This window comes from Lissotriton vulgaris, chromosome 9 (genome assembly GCF_964263255.1).
Source record: "Lissotriton vulgaris chromosome 9, aLisVul1.2, whole genome shotgun sequence".
Classification (NCBI taxonomy): Eukaryota; Metazoa; Chordata; class Amphibia; order Caudata; family Salamandridae; genus Lissotriton; species Lissotriton vulgaris.
Genome location: NC_141697.1, coordinates 1183455238 through 1183482802, shown reverse-complemented (window position 1 = coordinate 1183482802; position 27565 = coordinate 1183455238). Strand labels below are relative to the sequence as shown.

The 27565-nt window shown below is 44.5% G+C and overlaps 1 protein-coding gene across 2 annotated transcripts in view; it reads right to left on the bottom strand.

Moving 5' to 3' along the window:
• IRAK2 (interleukin 1 receptor associated kinase 2) overlaps positions 1 to 27565 on the bottom strand; it is a 183049-nt gene that overhangs the window by 48834 nt on the left and 106650 nt on the right. For both annotated transcript variants that reach the window (XM_086939230.1, XM_086939229.1), the window contains exons 9-11: positions 23775 to 23961; positions 19659 to 19721; positions 5647 to 5862 (exon numbers count right to left, since the gene is read on the bottom strand). In XM_086939230.1, coding sequence (XP_086795356.1) covers positions 5647 to 5862; positions 19659 to 19721; positions 23775 to 23961 — 466 coding nt within the window. The remainder of the gene's footprint in view (positions 1 to 5646; positions 5863 to 19658; positions 19722 to 23774; positions 23962 to 27565) is intronic.

The window sequence follows — 27565 nt, the reverse complement described above, 5'->3', positions numbered from 1 at the left end:
ATTTACATGCACAATGCGGCAGGCACCGCGCGGTGCCTGCCGCTTTGTGCATGTAAATGTAAAACATGCACTTTTAACATTGCGGCGGGTGCTGCTTGAAGCAGCACCCGCCGCAATGTTAAATATCCAGGATGTGACCGCCAGGGTGGCGGTCACATCCTAATCGCACATGAGGGAACGCCGCAGCCCCTGCGGACGTTCCCTCATACTCTGGGGTCGCGGACGGACTCAAGTCCGTCCGCGATCCTAATCGACCCCATGGTGTGTCATGAAACCGCTTGGTGAACGTGCGCGGTAAAAATGCTTTTAACGTAACGGGTTAAATTCCATTGCCAACCCCTACGATGATGTTGTCTGGATTCTTTAATTTGTGGATTTATTTTCTGATTACGAGGCAGAAGGGAAGGTTAATAGATCATGCTTTTTTTATCTCTTTCAATCTAGTGTACTGCTGGCTAAAATCTCTTCAAAAGCCTAAAGCCAGCATGTCAACCGCTTCCTGGCCATCCATATGGGTTCACTTGTATTCTAGGGTGGTGGCTGAAGACGTTTTGATCTCGCTGGATGAGCTTAGGTGGTCAGGCTTAGATATTTATGCTACATCGATCACGCAGCAGGTTCTCGAACATTGCTGGGCTAAAATGGAACGTTGATTCCCTGTTGGTGTTTATTAAGGACAAGAAAGTGGGGATTGCTCCCTTACAAGAAAACTGGATAATATAGGTTCGGATGATGCCGGACTGTTGTTTTTAGTCTTAAAGCAGTCAAGGGGCAGTTTGGGCGACCCGCGGAGGGCCTAACTTTTTTTGCTATCAGTTAAGCATGATGTTGTGGTGTCTGTCTTATTTAGGGACTTTATATGATTTTTTGGGTATCATCTGTGTTGAGCTTTCTTTAACCAAGGCATACAATCATTACTCACAAAGCTCTCTTCTCCAATTCCCCTGCTTTTGTCGCCCATAAACTGGTGATTTCAGGAGGAGTCTAGATCACACAGCATATACTTCACCAAAGAATTCTGGTGAGCTATGCGCCAGAATCCAGTCAAATTTCTATAAGATCCCTTGAAGGCAGATACATAAACAGCAGTTCAATATTCAATATCCTGATGATGTCATGAGTCGGCTGATGTATTGTTTGGAATTTGCTAGGAATACGAATTATAATAAATGAGAAGAAGATTGTGACTGCTTTTGTTATATGGATTTTGAACTGTGATCATTGAAAAAATAAAAATAAAAGAATTGAATTCAACATACTGCCTAAGGACTTATTATTGGAAGACTCCCAAAAACTTTGGACGGTTGAAAATCTTTTTGAAATTGTTTCGCGCTCCTGATTTGCATTTACTGTCTTTGTTATTTGTGGTACTGAAGCGGTGGACCACACAGTGTGAGCTCCAATGTTCATTACAAAAATCTTTCCACACATCCGTATAATCAACTAGTGCGCCCAAGGTGCTTTACCCTAACCGCTTAGATGTCTTAAATTTTCATATCTTTTAAGCTGCATGAGTGTACTATTTTTTCCTGTGCTGTTCTGTAGTTCCATAATTCCATAATTGGAGGTATTGGTCTGTATGTGATTAGGAGTTGTTCAGATTGTTGATTTTATGAATTTCATAAAATTTTATTTTTTTATTGTTCTGTCAGGTGATGTTTGGTTTGTATTGCCTAACTGGCATGATATCAAAGTGATAAAATATAAGATATGCCACTAGGTTTAGCAAAGAAAACCTAAAAAAATTGTTGTAATACATTGGTAACTTTTGTGCTGTTACATGAATTTTCACGAAACGTTCCCAAAACAACATCATTATCTTGGCTCTTTCCTGGAAAGTTTCAGAGTGAGCGGTCAAGCGGGGATCTACATCGGATCTTTGATTGCTCCCATTAAGCAATCATATCTAAAAGTACACTGCTACAACTGGAGCATCATATGTACGGTCTAATCCTTAACCACTGACAACTCAAATGGTACCACTAGAGTAGGATCTGCTCACTGCCTCTGACCAATCATATCTCAGATGTTACCATAAGATCATAGAACCTGACAAACCATATATCAAACAATGCGAAAGGGGACATGGTACGAAAGAAGAGAATAAAGCAATAGGAGAAAAAGAATAAAATTGAACAAATGCAGATTAGGTATAGATTGGGGAGTAATGAAAAAAATTGCAGGCACAACCAGGAAAACAATGCTGCAGTGGTATATGAGTAGTCCTTCTGTTTATTTATTAGCATCTTTTAACTACAATAAAATCTGGGGAATGGTATCCCGTGAACATATTCCTGATCTCTAATACCAATGCTGTTCGAGATCAGGAATATGTTCAAGGGATACATTATCACAGTTACCAATACTGGAGATAACTACGCACCACGGGAGCATTGATAAAGTCAATGGTTTATACTTACCATGACGAAACACTTATTAGCTGGCTGGAATTATACCATCTGAAGTAATAAAACAGTCATATATTACTACAATATTGTTTTCTTTGGAGTGCCGGTAATTTGTTGATTATGTATTTATGGGCTCTTTATGTGATTTGGAAAGCAATGGAGTGTTAGTTTATCCCAACTGATGAGCACCAAGATGAACTGCAAAACAATTGGCTTTTTACTTTGAGTTACTAACACTTTATACTACAGGCATGTGTGGTGCCTCTCTTTCCACTGCAAAATCAGTTTAAAAGAATAGGAAGTGTACAGTTGGGGATGGGGTAGGAGCAGGTGAGTTGGGAAGGGGTGGTGCTAGGTAGGTGTTCCCAGCACATAATATTGGTGTCTGCGTTCACTGTAAGAAACATGGGACATGCCTAGACTCCAGGTGCTGCTCTAATACTGGCAGCTGTTTTCTTGCATGCACATCTTGCAGGATCTGCAATGACTAATGGATATCATGCAGGCCAAATAAAAGTTGTGCAAATTCACTGTGCATCTGCACTCACCGTTTACTGTACATCAGAGGACTGGTGACTAAAGCGCAGTATCTACTTAGGATCTTTGCTTGAACATACATCGGAGGACACAGATTGTCTGCTGCAATACCAGTTACTAAACTCCTTTATATCCGACCTCCTATGTATGCCTGATGTTTGCCTTCTTTAGTTCTGCTGCAAGAGCAGAGTTAAATAAAGGGTAACGCTTACTCAATGAATGTTTCTTTTACTGTTGTAAGAAATAATTGTCAAGTATGCAGATGCCTCGTTAAATAACATATTAAAATATTAATCGTTTCAAAACTTGGTCTTGTATGATTTTGTGCTGTGATCATATTTATACATCTTTGTCATGGCTCATCAAATCCATCATTGCTGTTCGAACCGTATTAAAAATAAAAGGATCTCAGTTTAATGGACTTTGGTAAAACTAACCAACAAGTTCACAATTATGAGCTACGGTAAAGTATTCTTTTGTACACATTTGAGATAGTCGAGTCTTATTCTAACGCAGTACTTGGAGCGGAACCCAGTGCAAAGTAGTTTGTTATGGAGAGAAAATGATTTGATAAGGTTGCTGGGCCGTTCTTGGAATAGACTTAAAAGTCTGTAGTTTCTGGAGAGTTGGGGATATCTACAATATTTAGCCACTTTTAGAATATTCATCCACCTCTGATCAATTCTCTGGTTCCACTGCTTTTACTTGTGAGTAATGTCTAGCTTTACCTGTCACTCTTCTAGTTCTGAGTAAAAGTCGTATAATTTAACTGCACATACGGACCTTTTGGTACATTCAAACTACTACTACAAACATAACCACTACTGGGGTTCCTAATCCTGTGCCTGACTCCTGATCTCATCTCACTATACCATATCTGTCCCTGTAATATAGGACCTTCTTACTGTAATCAAATGTACCTATATTGCCAGTATTATACTGCTTCATCTCTTGCTTCTTTCCTCCTTGATTTTGTAATATTGTTGTTTTTTACTTTGTTATTATGCTTTTTATACCACTTGTGGCCCTATTCTATCATGATCATATAAAGCGCTCTTATACCTCTGGGTCTAGCCAGCGCTATATAAAACTTTAAAAATAAATATGACAATCTCTGTTGACAGTAATAGGGGGGGGTCGCTTTTTATCTTGTCTTACCGCCTCTTGGCATTTAAAGATAAATATAATATCTGTGGGGAGGTGAAGTAACAAGTTCTAATCAATGAAATGGCTGTACTCGTGATCTAAATGTATCTCTTTTGAGACATGTTTGTGGACAGGGCCGGACTGGCCATAGCGGGTACCGGGCCATTTTTCTGGTGGGCAGGAAGTATGGGGGTGGTTTTGGAGCAGTGGGGGCCACTTTTGTTACAGGGGGCCGGTTTTGAAGCAGAGCTGCAATATTGGCCCCCTGTACCAAAAGCGGCAGCAGTGCTTCACGCTAGCACCCCACTCCCCTTCCCTGCCCCGGTCAAACTGGATGCTAGGGCTGGTTTATGTCCCCAGTCCAGCCCTGTTTGTGGATGAGTCTCCGTTTATATATTTCAGTGATATTTGTCCATTTCTTTTCAGGTTGTACAACGACAACGTACGAATAGCAATTTGAATCTATATTTGTGTTTGGTTGCAAACCCCAAGATATGAGCTGAAAAGGGTTACAGATGTTCTATCTCGATCTAGGGTATTATTGAGCGTGCTTAGCCTGTACTTGAGAACATTTTTGGGCCCCGCTCCTTTGGCTATGGAGGTTGAGGGGACAAGTTGGCTCCACGAGACAGCAAGGCCGGCACCATTTCACAATGTCCCAATCTGTGTTCCATACTGTATGGTAGGGTCAACTCTTTTCCTGCTGGACATCCATCTTCGGGAAAAGGACCTAGCCTTATGTAGGGACTAACAGTAAATGGCATCTTCACCCGTTTCATCCTTCCCTACTCACTCCAACACTTGCCAGGCTTTTTTTTTTGCACAGTTTTATATAGCACGAACTTGACCCGAATCGGGTATCAGAGTGCTTTATATAGCACCAGTTACCTTACATTTTAGTTAGGCATGGGGAGATTAAGTGATTTGCCCAAAATCACAGAATGTTCATCGCCACTGCCGAGACTCGAACCCAGTTCCCCAGATTCGAGGTTGACCGCCCTAGCCGTTAGGCCAACTCCTCTCCCCATGAATTGAATATTTTGTTCACTTAGTGTATTCTGGTATAGACATGGAAGACTAGAAGGTAAAGACAATGAAGACTCCCTACTAAGGCGCAATCTTCATCTAACACATTCCTTGGGTTTGGGGCTGGCATGCTTTTCTCAGTACATATATTGGTTGTATCTATCTTTGCCTATTTGTTTTCATGATGTACAGAACACTGCCTCATGTAACAGGCCACTGACTGTACTAATGTTCGGCCTTCACATACCAATGATGTAGATTCATCTAGGTGCTGAACCTGCTGTATAAGTGGTCGAAATAACTCCTTTAGAGGACCGCATCCTTTTGCCGTGTTTGGAGAGGAGTTGAAGTACTGCCAACTTTCTGGAAAAAGCTGCATCTCATTTACGAACACGTCAGGAAATTTCCACTTGTACCAGAAACCCCTGGCCAGCCGCCATGCCGTTATTTTTGTAAACTGCAAGAGAACAATTCAGTTGTCGGGGTTCATGAGAGACAAAAAAACAAACCCGACAAATGGCAAGCTCACCTTTAACAGCTCTGCCTTCTTCTTCCTCAGGCACTGGCAGATGGCGGTGGCATAGATAACTGCTGCCTCTTCCGGCAGATGCCCGGCATTTCTAGGAAGGTATTTGGCAACTATTTCCTTTGCAGGAAGCCTGCCGCAGTCAGCCTCGTCGACGGACTTCCTTTCTGCTCGCAGTCGATCTCTCACCCTCTGAATCTCGGCCAGCATCAGGTCTTTCTGGTGAGAAATAGAGAATATTGAGGTCAGTGAGATGGACGGGCAGGTCACCCGGGGTTACGACGCACACGAAACAGGATAAGCTGCAACACGTAAACTGGGTGGTGAATGTTTGATGTTGCAATGCATTCTCAGAAAGTGCCCCACCCCTCCACTGATTCTGAAAGGTAATCTTACATAAATATGATGCAAAGTAAATAACACTTCGATAAAAAAAAGTGTTCTGTGGATTTAAAGATTTACGGGTTTATATACTTCACATGCATATCCTGTGAACGGGTTTTTAAATTGTGTTGGGGGTCTATAATTAACGCAGTATTCACAATGTGACCCAGGATCAAATATTATAATAACTGGAAAACTGCTTAAAGAGATTCATACACTGTGGATTACAGAAGGTGTGGAAAATGTAACGTAAAATCTGACAAAGCACCCTGCTGTTCACTCCATCGCTCTGCTCACCCACTGCACCACTTACTTGGCTAACTCCTGAATCAACTATCATCTCACCCCATGAGTATCACGTACTTAACCCACCCCGTTACACTACACTGGCTAATACTACAAATCACTCCACCACTCACTACACAGCCTAAGTCATCATTCCACTGCCCAAACGAGTGCATTCACAAAAACATATCTTTAACTCCGCCCATCCTATAGAACACCTTAATGATGCCACAACACACCCCACTCACTAACTCATTCAATTACTATCCGCTCACTATATAGTTCACAACACTGTTTACTGCTTTCTCTTCACCACAGAGCCTACCAACACCAGTATTCCCAATTCACCTATCACTGAGCACTTGCTTACTTGCTGGCCTACACCTTCCTCAAAACCAGCTGTAACAGTAAACCAATCACAATCAGCACCCCTGCATTATCTGGTTGACAAGCTGACCATCTCGTTTGGCTTTCAGCACACCCACAGTCAGGATACCATTGGACCGGAGACCAAGACGTGTGTAACAAAGAAAAAAAAGTGTACAGCTATCCCATATATATCCCCAGGCTCAAGAACAATATTTCCATCCTGTCATGACTATCCCCTGCTTGCTTCATCTTAGGAACGAGTAATACACACAACTCTTTAAAGGACAGTACGCAGTGCTATACCAGTACACATCTGCTCCCAGAACCCAGCTTCTCTCCAATCACTTGTTAACTGCATTATTGCTATTGACCCTACAATGAGCCACGCCCTTTTAGCCAGTTCTGCACTATACAAATGCCACATACATATATGCTTACTCCTCTACTTTCCTAACACCTGTAGTTAACACTGTGTTAGTTGCCATTTAGAATAGTTTGCTTCCTGGGTTTGAACTATTTTCAATCCTTTCATGTCTTCAATAGAAAGTGTAAAATTCTCCATCCCACACATTAATTAATTAATTGCAGGTTTTATATAGCGCTAGGATCGACTCCCGGAGGAGTATCTCCGCGCTTCGACCGCTGCGAACCCCTTCCTGGCTTCCCTGAGAGATGGTCCCTTAGTGGGTATCTCCAGGGTGAGACCAGGCATCCCCGGCGGTCTGGTGGGGCCGTTAGTGAAGATGAGGCAAGCTAATGCCCAGAGTTGCCGAGTGTGATCGCTGATCAGAGTGGGCATCGAGGCAAGAGAATTATCGAGTCCGCTGACCCTGGTCCAGAAACCTGCCGCGTCGGGAATCGAACCCTGGTCCCGGGCCGTCCTCTGCTCTCGGGTCTGCCGCCTCTAACCAGTGAGCCACACTACTTATATACTTATGGTAGCCTTCAGTGTTGGCAGACATAATTAAGAAACACAATAAAACATAACTGAGTTCCCCTGTGCAGACTGGCGTGGGGTTTAAAATATTGCATATGTCAGTATTGTTGCTTTCTATGTAGGATTCCATTGCAATATGGCACCTTATTTAATGTAACTATGGGGGGCGGAGAGCATGGATGTTTTTTTTGTCTCAAGAGATAAAGTCCCGAAACCAGTTTATCTTAAAAACATGATCAAATCAGTGGTAAATAGATGCCCCTGGATTTGACCATTGATTAGGAGCGGTCTTCACGCTAAAGAATAATGCCAGAAGTCCAGTCATAGGTGCTCAGATATTTTGCTGCCCCAAACCTATCGATCTCATCAGCTCTTGGTATGGCGTGGGAATCAGTCTTTGTGACTGAATTTAGGCCTCTGTAGACCACACAGAACCTCATCTCAGGCTTCCCGCCTTTGGGATTGGGCGCACCAGTACCAATGGGCTTCCCGATGGACTACTAGAGGGCAATATCACCCCCCCAAACTCTAGCATCTTGGTGGGGGGGGGGATAGAGGGTGGAGCAACATGAGTAGTGAGCAGTAAAAAAGTGAAAGACAGCTGGAAGACATAGCCGTGATTCTGTTTCAAAATTTACTATTAATGACTACCTCATTGTTACCTGTATCATGTATGTGTGGGATGGAATCCCATAGCGTAGCTGACACTGCATCTGCTACCTGTATTTGAATGATTGCTGCAATATCTGTTAGAAATCAAAAATAAGTTCTACAAAAAAAAACTCTAGCATATTGGCAACCACAGCCTTGATGCTAGCATTGACCTGGCCTGAGAACCTTTCTCAGCTTACTCTTAAATGTCAAGCTGTCACCGGTGACCACATTAGTGGTGGCTGGCTTGTACCGAGGGTGGAAAGGCAATAAATAAATAAATAAATAGGCTTACTTTTCAACTTGCAGCGCAACATCGTTCTCACTTGAGTGTGTTCTCTCCTCCTGGATGCTCCAGACCAGGAAACTGCCCTACCCAATCCTGGCACAGATCTCACAGCATGAGAGGAGCACCAGGATTGGACAGAGCAGACACTGTCAGTGCTCCTGATAGCACTGGAGGCCCGCACTTTCTCTAACCGAGCGGTCTAAGACAGAGAACTTTATAATGCGCATGCCTGGCTGACATTTGAAAGCGTACACCTCCTTGATGCTGCCACTCAGAAGCACTGGCCCCACCCTCACACTTAGTTTGTTACGGCTTGGTGAAAAATAGAATGGTAATTAATAAACTTAATTACCATGTTATTTTTCAGATCTGGGATTTGTGGGGTGACGATCCTGAGCCGCCCCAGGTCAAAATCACAAGTCCACCATGTTGACAGACCAGGGGTCAGTGAAAACAGCCCTGCAAACTGACTCCGCAGCTGATAGCAGTCTCTTTGTTGCTGGTCTAGGAGGGCAGAAAGGAGAATTACTTCTTCCATAGTACAATCTTGTGCAGTAGAGAAAAGAAGTCAGGGAGATTCTCACTCGCCTTTTCCTGTTGCCCATTTGCCACCATCAGCATGGTGATGTCTGCCCTTTCATATTTTAGCTTGAGCCATTGGATGTGGATGACCCTCTGAGGGTTCCTGGGGGTACTTAAGTCCACCAAGTAGGTGACTTCTCCAGGATTGGGTATGACCCAGTCCATTGCAGTGCTATGGGAGCTACAGTCTCCAATGTCCACAAAAATCGTCCGGCTAGTATTCCACCTGTGAAGATGTTTGGTCATATCAGTGCTTCACAAGTTCTTGACTGGCTTACAAATTCGTATTCACCTTCTTCATTCTTGAGGGAAGGCCTAGCACATTGTCCACTATGTCTGCTTGGGGTCCTTGTGGGTTCTCTCCCAACCCTCTTACCAGGCCTAATGGACCTCTCAAAGGTTGTCCAAAGAGTAGCTCAAAGAGACTGAAGCCTTCTCTTTTTTGTGGAAACTCTCCGCTAGCAAACAACAGACATAGGAGGAAAACATCCTGTCATTTCCTGAGTTTTTCAGGCAAAACCGATAACCAAGCCTTTTAAGGCCTTGATGAATCAACAAGGCCATTACCTTGGAAACGGTAGAGGGTGGTGAGCTTACAAGCTACACCGCAGTCCTCCCACATTGCTTTCAGATAGAAAGACATGAAATGTGTGCCTCTACCGAGATGACCTCATTGAGGAACCAAACCCTGGTGAAGATTCCAAGGAGGGCTCTTGCCACACAATGTAAATCAATACCCTCTCAAACAGCGTCCCTACCACAGGAAGTGGTATCAGAGGAGCCTTGGCTTGCCCCCTTCCTTGCCACTGGCTTGGTAGGCGACATAGGAGCAACACAACTACTTGACCTTCTCGACCATCAGGAGCCAGTAGAAATGGTTGACCAGCCTGTCCCAATTCTTGGTCTGCTCCCGATAGCCAGCTAAGGGGATGTCATAGGTAAGGTTAAGGAGAAACTCCATGTACTGCTAGGGGACCACAAATCTTCGAGTTGTCCCTGATTTGGGGTTCTTTCCCTCACTGTACAGGCGGCCCTCCTCCAAGTATAGCTTAACTAGTGTAGCTTAACCCCTAGTTCTTGTCTGACAGCTAACCGTCACAGCTCCTCAAGAGATGGGAAAGTCCTGTGTACTTTTTTCAGGTACTCTCTGGAGGGACTCCTTGCTCTCAGGAGTTCTGCCCGATTTGGCAGCTTACCTAGAGAGCAGGCTCTCCCTCAGGCAACAGACCCTCCCCCTGGGTGTTAGGCTTCTTATGGGCCTGCTATGAACTCTTGGAAGGTGGCGATCCGTCCTGCCCCTTCACTTTGCTCAAGGGACCTTGTCCATTATTTCAGGCTCAAGGATCCCATGACTTTCTTTCAGGGCCTTCTGAGCTCTTGCGGTAACATGCACCGATTTCAAAAGACCCAGGATTGCTTTATAGCTCCACCTTTCCACTTCTGCACTGGCAGACGTCTCTAGGTCATTGCCCAGCAGACTATCTACATGGATGGCAGGGGACACTGCTACTTATTTTGAGCCAGTAACTCATCCCCACTATAAATCTACTACAGCCACAGGATGAGACTTTGTGACATTTTCAGAATTGACAATTTGGAAGGATCTAGTCTGGGGAAACCAGTTTGGCCATAGCCATGGTTACACGTGCACCTACATCCCTCAGGTCACCTCCACACATTGATATTTTGCCCCACTACATATACTTCTCCATACTGGAAGGTCAGGGAGCCAAAGGTTCAATGTTCTCACCCATGGATACTAAAGTGGCCTCTTTGAGATATCTCGGGACAGCATCCATCCTTACACTAGCCATACCCTTCGACTGGTCACCAATGGGTGCCTTTTTGGTGCACATTGCATCACCCCTCTTGTGCCCTTGTTGATTACAGAGCACACCCCAGCCTTTGTAGGGCCAAATTCCGTTCCCTCTGGCTCTGGGCTCCCATTTTCACGTATGTTAGCAGCAATACATGCAAGCTGGAGGGAGAACCTTTTGGACGGCTAGTGGCAGGTGGTGGATACGGTCTGCACCGGAGATACTTGTAACTGAGCTATGGTAAAAGCTTACTGGAGGAGAGGAAGTAAAATTAATGTTTTGTTACAGCTGGCAGTGAGGAATTCTTTATGCAACTTACCAGGTTTGGCATTCAGTGTTCAGATGCCACCCTGTTCGTGCCTGCATTGAGAGCAACCACGGCGGACACAGCAGGTCACAAGCCCAATGCGGAGCGCTGGTTGAGAGCTGCACTCCAGCTATGCAGAGGCTGGGAGCTTCAGCTAGGTTCTCCGTCTGAGATAAAGGAGGCAGAGGCAGCGGAAGCACTCACAAAGGAGCAACGGTGTACATTGGCGCTTAGGAGAGTGGAAGGCAGAAACCGGTCAGCTCCTGGAGGTAGAGACCAGCGCAAACCCGGTATTCAGGATGAGCGGAGTAGAATCCACAGGGGTAAGGAAGCAAGGGGCTAATGGTGAAACTGGTTTAAACATTAAGAACGCTGACCAGAGGTATAGTGGGAGAGTTCCTGGAAAGCTGGCTAGGTACGCATTAAATAGTACCTGCACAGAAGTCCCAAAGGTAGTCTCAAAAACTACCAGAAAGCCAATACCCTTAAAACCGCAGAGATTGACTTTGTTAAGGTCAAGCTTGCAAATGTAATCAGAGCAAGCTACAGCTATGAATGCATGGGGTGATTGGAATGTGATGGGAACTTAGGCAAGGTACTTTCTGTTGTATTTATTTTTTGTTTTATAAGTATGTTTATTGTTTTTTAAACAAAATTGTGTGCATTCAGTTGGTAAAAATAGTACTGAGTATTTTCCAATTAATTACACCACGCACATTTAACATAAAATTGCTAGTAATGTTCTCAGGCCATAGCGCCCCACACTATTTCCACTACATCATTTTTGGGATGGGAGCACAATTTATCATGTATTTCCTCACATGTTCCAGACTAGTACCCCAAACATGCCTCATCTGCATGTGGGTGTGTATTTAAAACCCAAATTAAGGGAAGCACTCAAGCTTATTAGAGCCCATAATCCACCCGCACATCCAATTGACAAGTATGCAGTGTAAAATCCGAAGAATATACAGAAACATAGTGGACTATAAAAATGTATAGGTCGTTTTTAGGTCGAAGGCCTAAAAGGCTGTGCTTGCGCAGTCTTAGGCCGGAGATTTAATGACTAAAGTAGCGCAGAAGGTCCCGCCTCCCTGCCCTGTCTCTCCTTCATTGGCTGGCTTCCTAAACGGAGGCCAGCCATTGGAGGAGAGATCCGTCACTCCGATGTAGCCCCGTCCTTTTCGGATTTGGGGGCGTAATTTTTGATGTTCTTTAGACAGTGACGTTGTCGGTCACTCAGAACACCAAAACCACGGCCACAAATCCTAAAAATCCGGAAACTTGTGTCCGCCATTTTGGATCCTTCGCAGTGAAGGTAAGATCGTGTCTGTTTCCCTCCGTGCCTTCTTCCCCCTGTCTGTTTCCCACCCCCCCTCCCGCTCTCCGTGTATTTTTGCTGTTCGTTTGTGCCTTCTTTCCCCTGTCTGTTTCGGTGGGCGTCTCTGCGTCTCCCCCTGTCTGTTTCCCGCCCCCCTCCCGCTCTTCGTGTATTTTCGCTGTCCGTTTGTGCCTTCTTTCCCCTGTCTGTTTCGGTGGGCGTCTCCGCGTCTCCCCCTGTCTGTTTCCCGCCCCCCTCCCGCTGTCCGTGTATTTTCGCTGTCTGTTTGGGCGTCTCTGCGTCTCCTCGTCGCGGACAGAATCACCCCGGTGGCCGCCAACTGCACCGCTGAGCTCTCACGGGCCACCAATGACAAATATGGACAGTCCGGCAGAGTCAGCGTTGGGGCGGGTATAGACCGCCAGCCGCCCCACGCCTCTCCTTTCATTCGGCACCGCTCACCACCCAGGGGCCCCCGGGCAGCCGCGAAACTTGAGGCCCCGGCGTGCCTCGCTACACCAGGCCCTAGAGCCTCTCTCGCCGCCAGCAGGACCGGGGACCGTTCTGGACACTCCGGGACCGGATCGTTCAGCACCCCGCGTCCTCGGCTACACTGTTGCGGAGGCTGTAAACTGGGAGAGCCGCCGGCTCCAACAAGAGAACTGCCAGCCGAGACCCAGAAATACGGAGGGGCTCCTGCATTGCTTGACTGCCCACGAGGGTAGATTGGCCCACAGAAAAGGAAATGAGCCCGGTTGCACCGTGTTGGGTGGGCCGTGAGGACGGGCCTGGACCTGTGCTGAGCCCAGAGGCTGATTGAGAAAGGGCAAGAGACACCCAGTAGCCCGTCCAAACCGGAACGATTCGGCGATCGCTTTGGGACCACAGACTGGAGGCGGCGAGATCGGTCAGGTGAGCTCGTGTGGGGCTGGGGAGCATGACAAACAAGGTGTGTGTTGTGCTAACATGAGGTTAGAGATGTAAAGCTGTCTCTGGAGGCCTCTCCCTCTGGACAGTGCCTCCTGCCTCCAGACGCTGCTCCCCAGGACCCTCAGGTGAGCCTGGCCTCTAACCCCTTGCCAGCATCCCCTTGGGGGGGATCACTTCCGGCCACTGTGGGAGAGTGCTGTGTTGTGCTAACATGAGGTTAGAGATGGAAAGCTGTCTCTGGAGGCCTCTTCCTCCGGTCAGTGCCTCATGCCTCCAGACGCTGCTCCCCGGGACCCTCAGGTGAGCCTGGCCTCTAACCCCTTGCCAGCATCCCATTGGGGGGGGGGGGGCTCACTTCCGGCCACTGTGGGAGAGTGCCTGGGTGGGATTGGAACTCTGTGAGGGCTGTGAGAGCTGCGTGGGCTGTGAGAGCTGTGTGGGCTGTGAGAGCTGTGTGGGCTGTGAGAGCTGTGTGGGCTGAGAGCTGTGTGGGCTGAGGGCTGTGTGGGCTGAGAGCTGTGTGGGCTGTGAGGGCTGTGTGGGCTGTGAGCTGTGTGGGCTGTGAGCTGTGTGGGCTGTGAGAGCTGTGTGGGCTGTGAGAGCTGTGTGGGCTGTGAGAGCTGTGTGGGCTGTGAGAGCTGTGTGGGCTGTGAGAGCTGTGTGGGCTGTGAGAGCTGTGTGGGCTGTGAAAGCTGTGTGTGCGTGGGTGGCTCTGTGCGTGGGTGGCTCTGTGCGTGGGTGGCTCTGTGCGTGGGTGGCTCTGTGCGTGGGTGGCTCTGTGTGTGGGTGGCTCTGTGTGGGTGGGTGGCTTTGTGTGTGTAGCTCTGTGTGGGTGTAAATGCAATAGGTCATGCATATGCGAGCGATTAAGCTATTGGCATTGTAAATGACAATGCCATTATTGAGCGATCAAGCTATTGGCAATGTAAATGACAATGCCATTTATTTATGATTAAAAAAATCAATTCTCTGTTTATATCTCACTACCTCACAACATCCCTCTCCCTCACTCTTTCACTACCTCACTCTCTATCTACCTCACTCTTACTACATAACTCTCTACCTCACTACTCCACTCTATCTCACTACCTCACTATCTCACAACTTCTCTCTCTCAAAACATCACTACCTCACTCTCTCACCACCTCACTCTCTAGCTCACAACCTCACAACTTCACTCTCTTTCTCTAACTCACTACCTCAATCACTCTCTATCACACTACCTCACTCTTTCCATCTCACTAACTCACTTTCACTCTCTCTTTCACTATCTCACTACATCACAACATCACTCTATGCTTATATCTCACTACCTCACAACATCCCTCTCCCTTACTACCTCACTCTTTACTACCTCAGTCTCTATCTACCTCACTCTATCTCTGCTAATGCAATAGGTATCACATATGCAAAAAACAAAGCTAATGCCAATACAAATGACAATGCCATATGGCGTATTTTTTTTAGACATTGTATTTTATCGATAGTAGATAATTGCTATTTGTTTCTTTAAGATATATAGATATTGTTTAGCTGTTTTTTTAATTGATTCCTCAGGACAAAAGTGTTTAGGAGATAGTAATGTTTTGCATTTAACATGACTGTGTGTGCACATTTTACATTTCAATTCCATGTAGCGATATCTTTAGTTGACTCTAGACTTCATCGTCTGTGCTGCGAACTGCAGGTCAGGGTAAATTGTTTTATATTTCAAGTTCTTTAGACGGGTATGTATGTTGTTGTTGTTGTTTTCGTTCAGAGGTAAGCCATTTTGGTTTTTTTTTCTAATCTTATGTTTATTCTCTCTTTTCTAGGTTCAACATGGCCCGTGGTGATTCCCTTCAGCCATGTGCACCGAGTTGTTCAGACAGGTATGTATGTTGATTTTAGTTTATGTTAGAGGTAAGGCATATTTTTATTTTTACACTGCACTGTCCTTTTACTGCTGCACTCTCTCCTCAGCCTCTCCCTGCGCCATCGCTTCACTGCTCCACTCTCTGCTCAGCCCCCCCCCACCTCCTCATCCAGGCTGCAGCCCTCACTCCTCCACTGCACCATCACTCACTGCTGCACTCTCTCCTCAGCCTCTTACTGCACCATCCCTTCACTCTCTCCTCAGCTCCACTATACCGTCTCTTCACTGTTGCACTCTCCTCAGTCTCTCCCTGCACCGTCCCTTCACTGATGCACTCTCTGCTCAGCCCCCCATTGCATCGTCCCTTCACTGCTGCACTCTCCTCAGCCTCTCCCTGCACCGTCCCTTCACTGATGCACTCTCTGTTCAGCCCCCCATTGCATCGTCCCTTCACTGCTGCACTTTCCTCAGCCTCTCACTGCACCATCCCTTCACTGATGCACTCTCCTCAACCTATCACTGCACCATCCCTTCACTGCAGCACTCTCTCCTCAGCCTCTCCCTGCGCCATCACTTCACTGCTGCACTCTCTGCTCAGCCCCCTCATCCAGGCTGCAGCCCTCACTCCTCTACTGCACCATCACTCACTGCTGCACTCTCTCCTCAGTCTCTTACGGTACCGTCCCTTCACTGATGCACTCTCCTCAGCCTCTCACTGCACCATCCCTTCACTCTCTCCTCAGCTCCACTATACCGTCCCTTCACTGTTGCACTCTGCACCCTCCCTTCACTGCTGCACTCTCTGCTCAGCCTCTCCCTGCACCGTCCATTCACTGATGCACTCTCTGCTCAGCCTCCCATTGCATCGTCCCTTCACTGCTGCACTCTCCTCAGCCTCTCCCTGCACTGTCCCTTCACTCATGCACTCTCTGCTCAGCCCCCCATTGCATCGTCCCTTCACTGCTGCACTCTCCTCAGCCTCTCCCTGCACCGTCCCTTCACTGGTGCACTCTCCTCAGTCTCTCACTGCACCATCCCTTCACTGCTGCACTCTCTCCTCAGCCTCTCCCTGCACCATCCCTTCACTGATGCACTCTCTCCTCAGCCTCTCCCTGCACCGGCCCTTCACTGATGCACTCTCTCCTCAGCCTCTCCCTGCACCGTCCCTTTATTGCTGCACTCTCTCCTTAGCCTCTCCTTGCACCGTCCCTTCACTGCTGCACTCTCCTCAGCCTCTCACTGCACTGTCCCTTCACTGCTGCACTCACTCCTCATCCCCACTGCACCGTCCCTTCACTGCTGCACTCTCTGCTCAGCCCCCCACTGCACCGTCCTTTTACTGCTGCACTCTCCTCAGCCTCTCCCTGCACCATCCTTTCACTGCTGCACTCTCTGCTCAGCCTCTCCCTGCACCGTCCATTCACTGATGCACTCTCTGATCAGCCTCTCCCTGCACCGTCCATTCACTGATGCACTCTCCTCAGCCTCTCACTGCACCATCCCTTCACTCTCCTCAGCTCCACTATACCGTCCCTTCGAACTCTCTCTCACTACCTCACTCTCTCTCACTACCTCACTCTCTCTTTCACTAACTCACTATCTCTCTCACTACCTCACTATCTCTCACACTACTACACTATCTCTCATTCACTCTCTCTCTACCTCAATCTCTACCTCACTACTCAACTCTTTCTCACAGCATCACAATATCTCTACCACAGTAACTATCTCTCTAACGCACTACTTCACTCTCTCTATCTCACTACCTCACTCTCTCTACATCACTACCTCACTCTATCTATTACTATCTCACTATCTCACTCTCACTGCCTCACTATATCACGACACACTCTCTCAAAAATTCACTACAACACTCTCACTACCTCACAACTTCACTCTCTCTAACTCACTGCTTCACTCTCTCTCTATCTCACTACCTCACACTCTCTCTATATACTACCTCACTCTATTTCTATCTCACTATCTCTCTCTCACTATATCACGACACACTCTCTATAAAATTCCCTACATCACTCTCTCACTACCACACAACTTCACTCTCTCTCTAACTCACTACTTCACTCTCTCTCTCTCTCACTACCACACTCTCTCTCTCTCTCAAATACACTAACTCACTTTCACTCTCTCTCTAGCTCACTACTTCACAACATCGCTCTGTTTCTATCTCAATACAGCACAACAACTCTCACCCTCACTACCTCATTCTTTCACTACCTCACTCTATATCTACTTCACTCTCCCACAAAACAAAAATAACTACATCACTACTCAAATTATATCTATAACACTATCTCACTCTCTCTCACTAACTCTCTCCATAACATCACTCTATCTATTTCCATATCACTCTCACTACCTAACTATAACACAAGTCACTCATTCAAAAAATAACTACAACACTCTCTCCCTGACTCACTCGCTCTCACTAGCTCACAAGTTCACTCTCTCTCTCCAACTCACTACATCACTCTCTATCTCACTAACTCTCTCTTTCTATCTCACTAAGTCACTTTCACCATCTCTTACACTACCTCAATCCTTCTCTATCTCACTACGTCACAACATCACTCATTGTTTCTATCTCACTACCACCAAAAATCACTCTCCATCACTAACTCACTCTTTCACTACCTCACTCTGTCTCACTACCTCACTCTATCTACCTCACTCTCTCACTACCTCACTCTCTCTTTCTATCTCACTAAGTCACTTTCACTCTCTTTCACTACCTCACTCTCTCTATCTCACTACCTCACAAACTCACTCACTGTTTGTATCTCACTACCTCAGAACATCCCTCTACCTCACTCTTTCACTACCTCACTTTCTCTGTCTCTCACTACCTCACTCTCTATCTACCTATCTCTCACTACATAACTCTCTACCTCACTACTCCACTCTCTCACTACCTCACTATCTCACAATTTCTCTCTCTCAAAACATCACTACCTCACTCTCTCTCTAGCTCACAACCTCACAACTTCACTCTCTTTCTCTAACTCACTACCTCATTCACTCTCTATCTCACTACCTCACTCTTTCTGTCTCACTAACTCACTTTCACTCTCTTGCACGACCTTTTTCTCTATCTCACAACATCACAACATCACTCTATGCTTATATCTCACTACCTCACAACATCCCTCTCCCTCACTACCTCACTCTTTACTACCTCACTCTCTATCTCACTACCTCATTCTCTATCTACCTCACTCTCTCCACTACCTCACTCTCTCTCTATTTCAATACCTCACTCGCTCTCTCTATCTCACTACCTCACACTCTCTCTCTGCTAATGCAATAGTTATCACATATGCAAAAAACAAAGCTAATGCCAATACAAATGACAATGCCATTTATTTAGGGATACAAAAAAGATACAAAAATAATGAGCAATACCAATTTATTCTTAAGTATTCATTGGAAAAGATAGTGTCAGTCTAGCCAATGTGTTTCGTCCCCACATGGGACTTCATCAGGGCTACAAAGAACATACATAACAGTATTTACAATTAAAACATCTAAATCACCTAATCCCCACAAGTCTAATTAAACTCAACAATACAGTACCACCCATCTTCAATGAACCCAGAAATAACACACGAGTTATACTATCCTCAGCATGAAAAATGAACATCTCCAAAATCTTAATTTTCTAAATATTACTATTCTTTGGATTTTACACTGCTGTACACCAACTCATCACCGTGGACATTGCAAACTTTACTCAGTTAAATGTGTGAACAAGTGGCTTATGGAATCGAATTGCCTCCTTTACAGAGCAGGGTAAAATCAGTAGCTCATTCTGGGGTCCCGGTAAAATAGATGGAAAGGCTCCTTTCTTGTAAGAACACTTTTGCTGCTTGACACTGTTCTACTTCTACCCGCTGTGCATTATCTTGCTATCTTATGTTTAAGTTTGGACTGGCGTCTTGTTTACTCGTATTAAAAGTTTGGTAGTTGGGCACAGACATTCTCTCAAAGCTGGACGAAGAACAGCAGAGGATTAGAAAAGATGCTAGAGGCCCGGACTTTAGTTGCAGAACATATGATCTTGAACCCATTTCTCAGCCCCTGCTGAGCAAGTTCTTAGAGACCACAATGGTGACTGGACACAAAGGCAGGCCTGAGTGGGTAGGGGGACACACAAACAGCAAATACCCAAGAAAACCTTCACACTTAAGATACTAGGTATGGATATAGATACATTTTAAACACAGACATGAGTTAAAGGACATGGTATAGCTTGTGAATTGAAATCTCCTACCAGATAAACTGAACTTTTCCCTTCCTCCATTGCTTTCTTGTCAGTCAGCAGTTCTGCCAGCACCTGAAAAACAATTCAGTCAAAAAGAAGGTAAGGGCCTCAGAGAGTTGGATTTCAAAACCTGTAAATGCACACTTTATCGTGAAGGAGAGTGTGCTTTGATGAACTGATGTTAATAATTATTTACAAAGCTGAACTGTGTCTCGACACTTATTCAAGTATGAAAAAATCTTGGATGCAAAGCTGATGGTGTGGGGGTTTTAAGGGTATAGTTCACTTTGTACACTATGCTTTTGAGCATAAAGGCTTGTCAATGCAACATGCTGTTGTACTATTTGTTGTCGCTAATATGTACCATATCCATAAATATGCGAATGTTTAGTTTGCCTCCAATAACTATATTTCAAATGATTGCCCCCTCTACATTCACAAAATTCGACTGTCAAAAGCTCTGCAGGAAACTTTGAGCTGTGCCCTGGATTGTCATGCGTTCCATTCACTGTTTTTAGTATTTTTAATGTTTATCCTAAGAGACAGGAGCTAACTGGCGATAACTAGGAACCAGTATGTTCATATCTCTACCTTCCATACAGAGAATTGTAAAATTATTTTTCAATAGAGTTATAGACACGTACATGAATGGCAATGAGATGCCTTGCTTAAAGTGCACTTTTAATACCGTAAAAAAGTACATGGTATTAAAGCCCATCATATAACTCCTCAATGAAATACTCTCATGAAGTCAACCAGTGATATTTAACTTTTTGACTTCTCGGGATCCACATTGGACCACCATTGAAAGCAGAGGACCCCAGCCTAAGCAATTTCTACGATTTTAACCTCAACCTCAAAGCAATACATAAAACTTCAGGAACCAGTATAGATCTAATAAAAACGCAAATTAGGAGATTTTATTTATTTCACAACCACAAATATAAACTGAAATTTTAACTTTAGTGGGAGGGTTGGAATTTTTTTTTATTTAACGAGTTTTATATAGCACCAACTTGACCCGAATCGGGTATCCAAGCGCTTTACATAGCACCAGTTACGTTACATGAGGACACATTCATTTTTGTTAGGCACGGGGAGATTAAGTGATTTGCCCAGAATCACAGGATGTTTAGCGTCGTTACTGAGACTCGAACCCAGATCCCCAAGTCAGAGGTTGAGCGCCCTAGCATATCATTTTGTCTTTTTTGTGCTTAATGCATGCTCTTTTTATCCACACATACCAGTGCTTCAGTTGAGGCCACCATCTATCCATACTAGATTCTGTTTACTGTACTTGCACTGCTGCCAAAAAAGGATACCAACTTAATGTTTAGCTTCCAATTTCAAATTCTTCACATTCTTAGTGTTTTCATATTTTTATTGTACATTTGTATTTATATTTACTTTATTTAGCTTCTGTTATTTGATTTTGTGAACAGTCTCAGACCACCTAAGTAGAGTTTGCGGACCCCCAGGAATCTACGGACTACAGGGTAAGAAATGCTGCCTTTCACTAACATAGTCACTATCTTATGAAGATGCAGCCAATTATCTTTATTATAGCACCTCATATTGTGTTTTCATACCTTTTAATTCTAGTGTTTAATGCATTCCATAAGAAAGAAGTCACGTCAACGTCTAGATGCCATGAAACTGATAAAGGGTGGCATAACTGTAGGGAATCGTTTGACTGGACAGGCACCTCGAGGTATGCACACCAGTGCAAAGATGCATTGTTTTGCATGCCTCAAGAAGGGTTTCAGCTCAGTTAAACCTTACTAATGCTTAAAGCTACTACACATTTTGACCACTGGTCATTCTACAATGGACCTCTCACACTCCTACACTAAGTCCATTCACCCCACTTAATTGCTCACTTCAGCAGCCATCCATTTGCTCCACTTATTCTGCTGTGTTTAACTCTAAATACCTATGCTATTTATTACTTCCCCAACACATCATTTCACTCACTGTGCCATGCACCCACTTCACTCATGTTTTACCTCATTAAATCAATCCAACAACCCAAGGTGCAATGCTCCACTAACACATTCTACTTATCTGTAGCATTCCATCTTTCAACCAACTGTTTCACCACACAAGTCACACCAGCTAACTCCATTCATTGCACAACCATCATAATCATTGCTTAATATAGTGCCAACAAAAACACTAGAGTTACCATAAGTTGCTTATGGAAAAAAGACAACTTGAAATCAGAATAAGAGTTTCGATTTCTTTCCTGAAAGTCCTAAATTGCCCAACAACTCATCCCAACCACAACACTTACCATTATTCCCTTACGCACTTGCTACTTGTACACTGAAACCACATAACTGTTCACACACTCTCTAGTTTATGCTTCCATCACTTAGCCATCCACTTACTTGATCATGATACTCCATCGTACCACTCGAGAATATCACCCATCACATACAGGAAGCATTAACAAAACAAATAGTTCAGGCGTAGGCTGCACGCTTTTTAACTTTGTCGATGCCTGTAGTGTTTTGTCAGGGCTTTCCATACCTTTATTGTTTGTGAAACTGCTGGGCCTCGTTAGATTGAAAAAATAGTGGCTAAATGCAAAAATATTCTTTTGGCCTTCAAACGCACCCATTGTCATATTAGTCCCTGGCATTGAAGGGAACTATGTTGTTGTGAGAATGTGCTGCTTGTGAAACAACAGAATTCCGTCATTCATAGCACAGTGGAGTCAGCCAATAGCAGAAGTGTGCTGATCCATTGCCCCATGCAATGTGCTGTAGTGGGTGGAAGAAAAATGTGAATGACAACAATAGACAAAAATATGAAGAGTTCTGGCTGAAAGCCCCTATAAGTAATTTCATTATACATACAATTTTAGTAAACTGAAAGGGTCCTGGCTAATGCCAGATCAAAAATAATCAGTCACAAAACAACCACGGCTGCCTACCATGACAAATCATAAAACCCTTTAAAACAGTTACAGAACAGAATTGCAACACCAACACAGACATGTAGTATTTCATGCATCCTTCTTAACACCAGGTCTGCAGTCAAACAAAGAAGGCACAAGACCAACCATCTTTTCATTACTGGAACAGGGTGCCTCATTCGAGTTGGAATGAGAACCAAAAACAGCCTTGACAAAAATGGTCAAGCCAGTCCGCTCCGGTCTACCTTTCTTCTTGCTCGCTCTCTTTATGCTACTGTTGTGCCTACTTCCCATGGGAGGTGGTGAGTCTTTTTGAAGGCACAGTGGTAGCCCAGGTCTTCAAAAACTGGACTTCAATGGCTCCAGCCACTGTAGAAATGCCCGATGAGTTAAAAGGCCAGTCTGGCCCCACTCACCATGTAGTGCAACATCGTCTCGGCTGATTCTGTGCTAGGGAACTGTTCCATCCACACTGAGCATTGGCTTTACAAAAGAGGTGATACTACTGTCATTTATGAAACATCTTAAGCTTAGCTTAAGGGAAAACAAACTTTCACACTATTCATTCTACAATTTCAACAATACACACAAAACCATCCATCTTTTGTTTCTCGCTTTATTTATTGATATCGCCTTTACATTCACAGCAAAAAAAAGAGAATAGACTTAAATCAATAGGCCACTCCCGCTCACTATTTTAGACCACCTTGTAGCACATAACCTCAAACACCAGGAATACACTAAATGATCAAAAACTCCAATCACACCAAAGGTACATCAGGCAGTATATCTTGCACGAGAACCTGATGATTAACTCTCTGAATTACCCATCAGTCCCATGACCTTATGTGTCCATCACCATCCAATTCTTCTTCACCACACGTTTAACCAGTCCCACAGAGAAACTACTGTCAACATTCTCATAAACCACCCTTAACAATATTACTGCTTGGCCACGCCTGACTTCATCAGAGTACACACACCACACTCTCAAAAACAGCATAATTCAAACTGGAGACTGATGCCTCCCTCCTCGCTGCACACAACAGCAAGTAAAGTATAGGCTAGTTTAACAATTACCAAAAGTTCTGGAGCAGAAATGAAGAGGTAAAATGGCCTGCAGATAGCAACCTCAAACTAAATAAAACAACATTGATAAATACCACCAAGCCATCTAAGCAGTAAATGGAGAACCAAGTACATACTATCCCGCAGCTGAAGATGTCAACTCCTGCTGTTAACTGTCCGCTTCGGATGTACTCTTCTGGAAGGTATGCTTGACAGGCACTGAGCATCTTTGTAGCCACTCGAGTGAAGTCTGCCTTGTGATCAAAACGCACACCTGAATGTCCAAGTTTTGGTGTGAAGTTTTCATCCAACAAGACATTGGAACTGTAGTTGAAAAAAATAATATCTAGATTAAAAAGCAGCTTTGAAATGATACAAAAATCCACAATGGCCATACTTTGATTGGCTGGCCATAGAGTCTTTCGAGTATGGACCCTGCAAACAATTCTAGTGTCATATTTGTCAACAAGTCAAATTTCGCATGTAATGTACAAACATTCAGTACCAATTTTTAAATGTACCAAGACCTTGTTAAATGTTCCTACGAGCAAAGGGAGAATGCAAAAACTGTATGGTAAGGTAAGACTGAAAAAGAGCTATGATATCTCCAAACTGCCATGGCAACAGGCAATAACGTAGCAAGCTGGAGAGGACACAAAGACCAGCATCAGTGTAGGACACATTTGAAACATGACAGATGCTGCCCAGAGTACATAATATTTTTTTTCCAGTAGGCACCACAAGCTCAGGTGCTACCACCAATTCCAGATTTACATCTGTACCACATGGAAAAAAGTGCATTATATTAATCTCAATAGAAATCATTACCTGTTCCGTTATCACAAAAATCTGCATTGCTATGGCCCTCAAGAAACCACATTTGGGACCCCTCTTTTTGCAGGACTATTACAGTGTCCTTTATTGGTGTCCAAGGAACACAGTTTTATCCTCTAACATGTTGAGACGTCTGAAGCAATTTGGAAGGCAGTAGGCTCTTTAAGAGCTTTGTACAACATTACTGTTAACCAGTAACTAAAATGCATTTAAACAAGTGCCAGGGATTAAAGTCCCACAATTGGGCAATCAATAATTTATTACGGTCTGATGTACTTAAATTGTACACTGGTCTAGAGTACGATTTAGAGAGAGAGAGAGGCATAGTAGTAAAGGCCATAAAATGATAGAAAAGGCAAATGGGCTACACTAGATAGAGCTGTAGTATTGAAGCAATGTAGCCCTGTATTATCTTTTTTCATTGGAAGACATTTTTTGCAACAGTAAAATAGTTTTGAAAGAGGGAGTTTGTAGGTTGTGTTCAGAAAATTCTGTGGTGAAAGTTAATCAGATCATTATAGAGCAACATGTCTACTGATACAGGATACAAGGTTCTACGTACGTACAATTGTTAAACCTTGAACCCTACCAAACTAAGTTCTTTGGTTCAGTGGGGTCTTGGACGCGTAACAGAGATTAATGGATTTTGTGATTGTATTGCATAGAAATATTAGAATAGGGGGTCGCCATTCTTTTCTGTAAAAAGAGCTATTTATGTTCAGTGAATATCATCCTGAGCAACTATTAATACTGTTGTAATAAAGAGCTTATCAGACAAGATTGGTGTCCACTCCATGCAAGACTACCATCAGTGATTCCCTGAGTAGGCACAGACAGGGTTGCCATTAGTAATGTAAAAAATGCTTTATCAAGTTCTATTGATTCTACAGAGGTAGTACAGAAGCGCCATAGCTGCAGTACACCTGGTACAAATGAGGTCTGTAAATACAAACATTTTGTACCTCTAACACATGCTTTTAACATTTGCTATACATACATTAATTCAACCACACAAAAGCTTCTTATTTAGTAGGATGAGCTACACAAAGGAGAGCTACTTAAAAGTAGCTGGAGAGCTACTAGCTTGTGAGCAACTCGTTGGGAAAGCCTGCATTAGAAGAAAGATTGCATAGAACAAGAAAGATAATGCACTAAGATAAAGCAGGTGGACAATATATACACATAAGAGGCGGACCTACACATGCTAGTTATGATTTTGGCTGAGTGCGAGGAGACGGGATGACCCGCGAGAGGCGAAGCTTCAAATGAAAAATGGTGCCCCTACTCGCCCTCAAAGTTGGTAATAGATAGCATATTATGCTTTGCATGTCTGCATGTAGGGTTTAAGCCATGGCATTTTTTTCATGTCTACTTATTTAAATAAAAGATAGTCAACCAAATCATGATACAAGGGATTGAAGAGTGCTTGTGACTATTAGGAAAGCGGTTTTCCTTGTGTAAATTGTGTTACAAGCACTCTATGAGGCGGTAAACTGTGTTGCTCCTCATGTACATTTTGCTGTACTGTGGAAACAGCCTCCAATTAGTCCTTTGCACTGTAGTAATAAATGCTAATGTGTGTTTATTAGTATAGTTGCTCTAAATAACGTGTTACTGGGGCACATTTCTTTTCACAGCCATGGTTGCATGTATTCCTTGATGTAAGGTATAACGCTTAAATACCTTAAAAAATGTTTTTTTATAAAAGCCCATGGAAGATAACCCACTCGCATCAAGCTCTACCCACAGATGCTTTAAAGAGCTCAGCAAACTTGAAATACTATGTGCTTATACTATGCGAGTCTGTGTCTCTCCAATCTCACAGGGAGAACAGCGAATTGTGGAGCAGGGTTTTCTTCATGGGGATATAGTTTAAAACAAGCATTTTCAATGCAATAGCTCTCGTCTTTGGGACTTTTAAGCATATTGTGCTCCCCCAGAGCTTTCAGGGTGTTGAGTCACCGATGAGCAAGCGGTGTCCTGTGATTTTGTGCAAAACACTTAAAATACAAGAAGCGATCTCAATGGGGTGGTGGTTGCGGGGTCAAGGTGTAGAGATAGGCGGCACGGGGCAAGCTGGAAACAAAGCATGATGGTGAAAATGAAAGCAATGAGGGGGTTGGGAGAGATGGCATGTAATGTGACTGGAACATCATTTCAGCTTATAAATTACTCCATCTGGAAACATTTAAAAACAGCAATGAAACGGCATCAAACATGCTTTGAAGGGCGCAAGGCCAGAGCTGCCGACCCAGGAGTTCTCAGCATCAGCTCAACATCCTGTGATTTTGGACAAATCACTTAAAATACAAGCAGCTAATGCAATGGGTGGTGGGGGCCGGGATGAAGAGAGAGACGGCACAGGGCTAGCAGGCTGCCACGAGCAGGAAACAAGACGCAGTGGTGAAATACAATGGCCTCCAAAGGAAAACGATCATTAAACCCATAACGCAAATTCCAACCGAAACATGAAGCACAGCGTCCATGAAGCGGGTGCTGTGCTGATACACAAGCTGAACACACAAGATGATGGACGGAATGTTGCACAATGGCAAATCATTCACCCCCAGTCACAGATCTGGGTTTAATCCATCGTTATTTTGCTCACTAAGCTACCCCAGTTCAGACATGGCCATATGCAAATCAGTCTTGACCCTGTTCCTCATGGGAACAGTCCAGCCCGAACTGCCAAGCCACGTCTTCCCTGGACCGGAATCCAGCATCCTAGGACCGGTTTCTGGCTATCAGCCGTCTTCAGCCAGGATAGCTTGACTCCAGTGGCTTAGTGAGCACGGGATCCACGTCTGGGCATACCCTTCACACATAGGGTGAAAAGCAAAACACACAAGATGATGGACGGAATGTTGCACAATGGCAAAACATTCACCCTCGGTCACAGGTCTGGGTTTAATCCATCGTTATTTTGCTCACTAAGCCACCCCAGTTTAGACATGGTCATATGCAAATCAGTCTTGACCCTTTTCCTCATGGGAACAGTCCAGCCCAAACTGCCAAGCCATGTATTCCTGGACCGGACTTAAGCATCCAAGGACCGGTTTCTGGCTATCAGCCGTCTTCAGCCAGGATAGCTTGA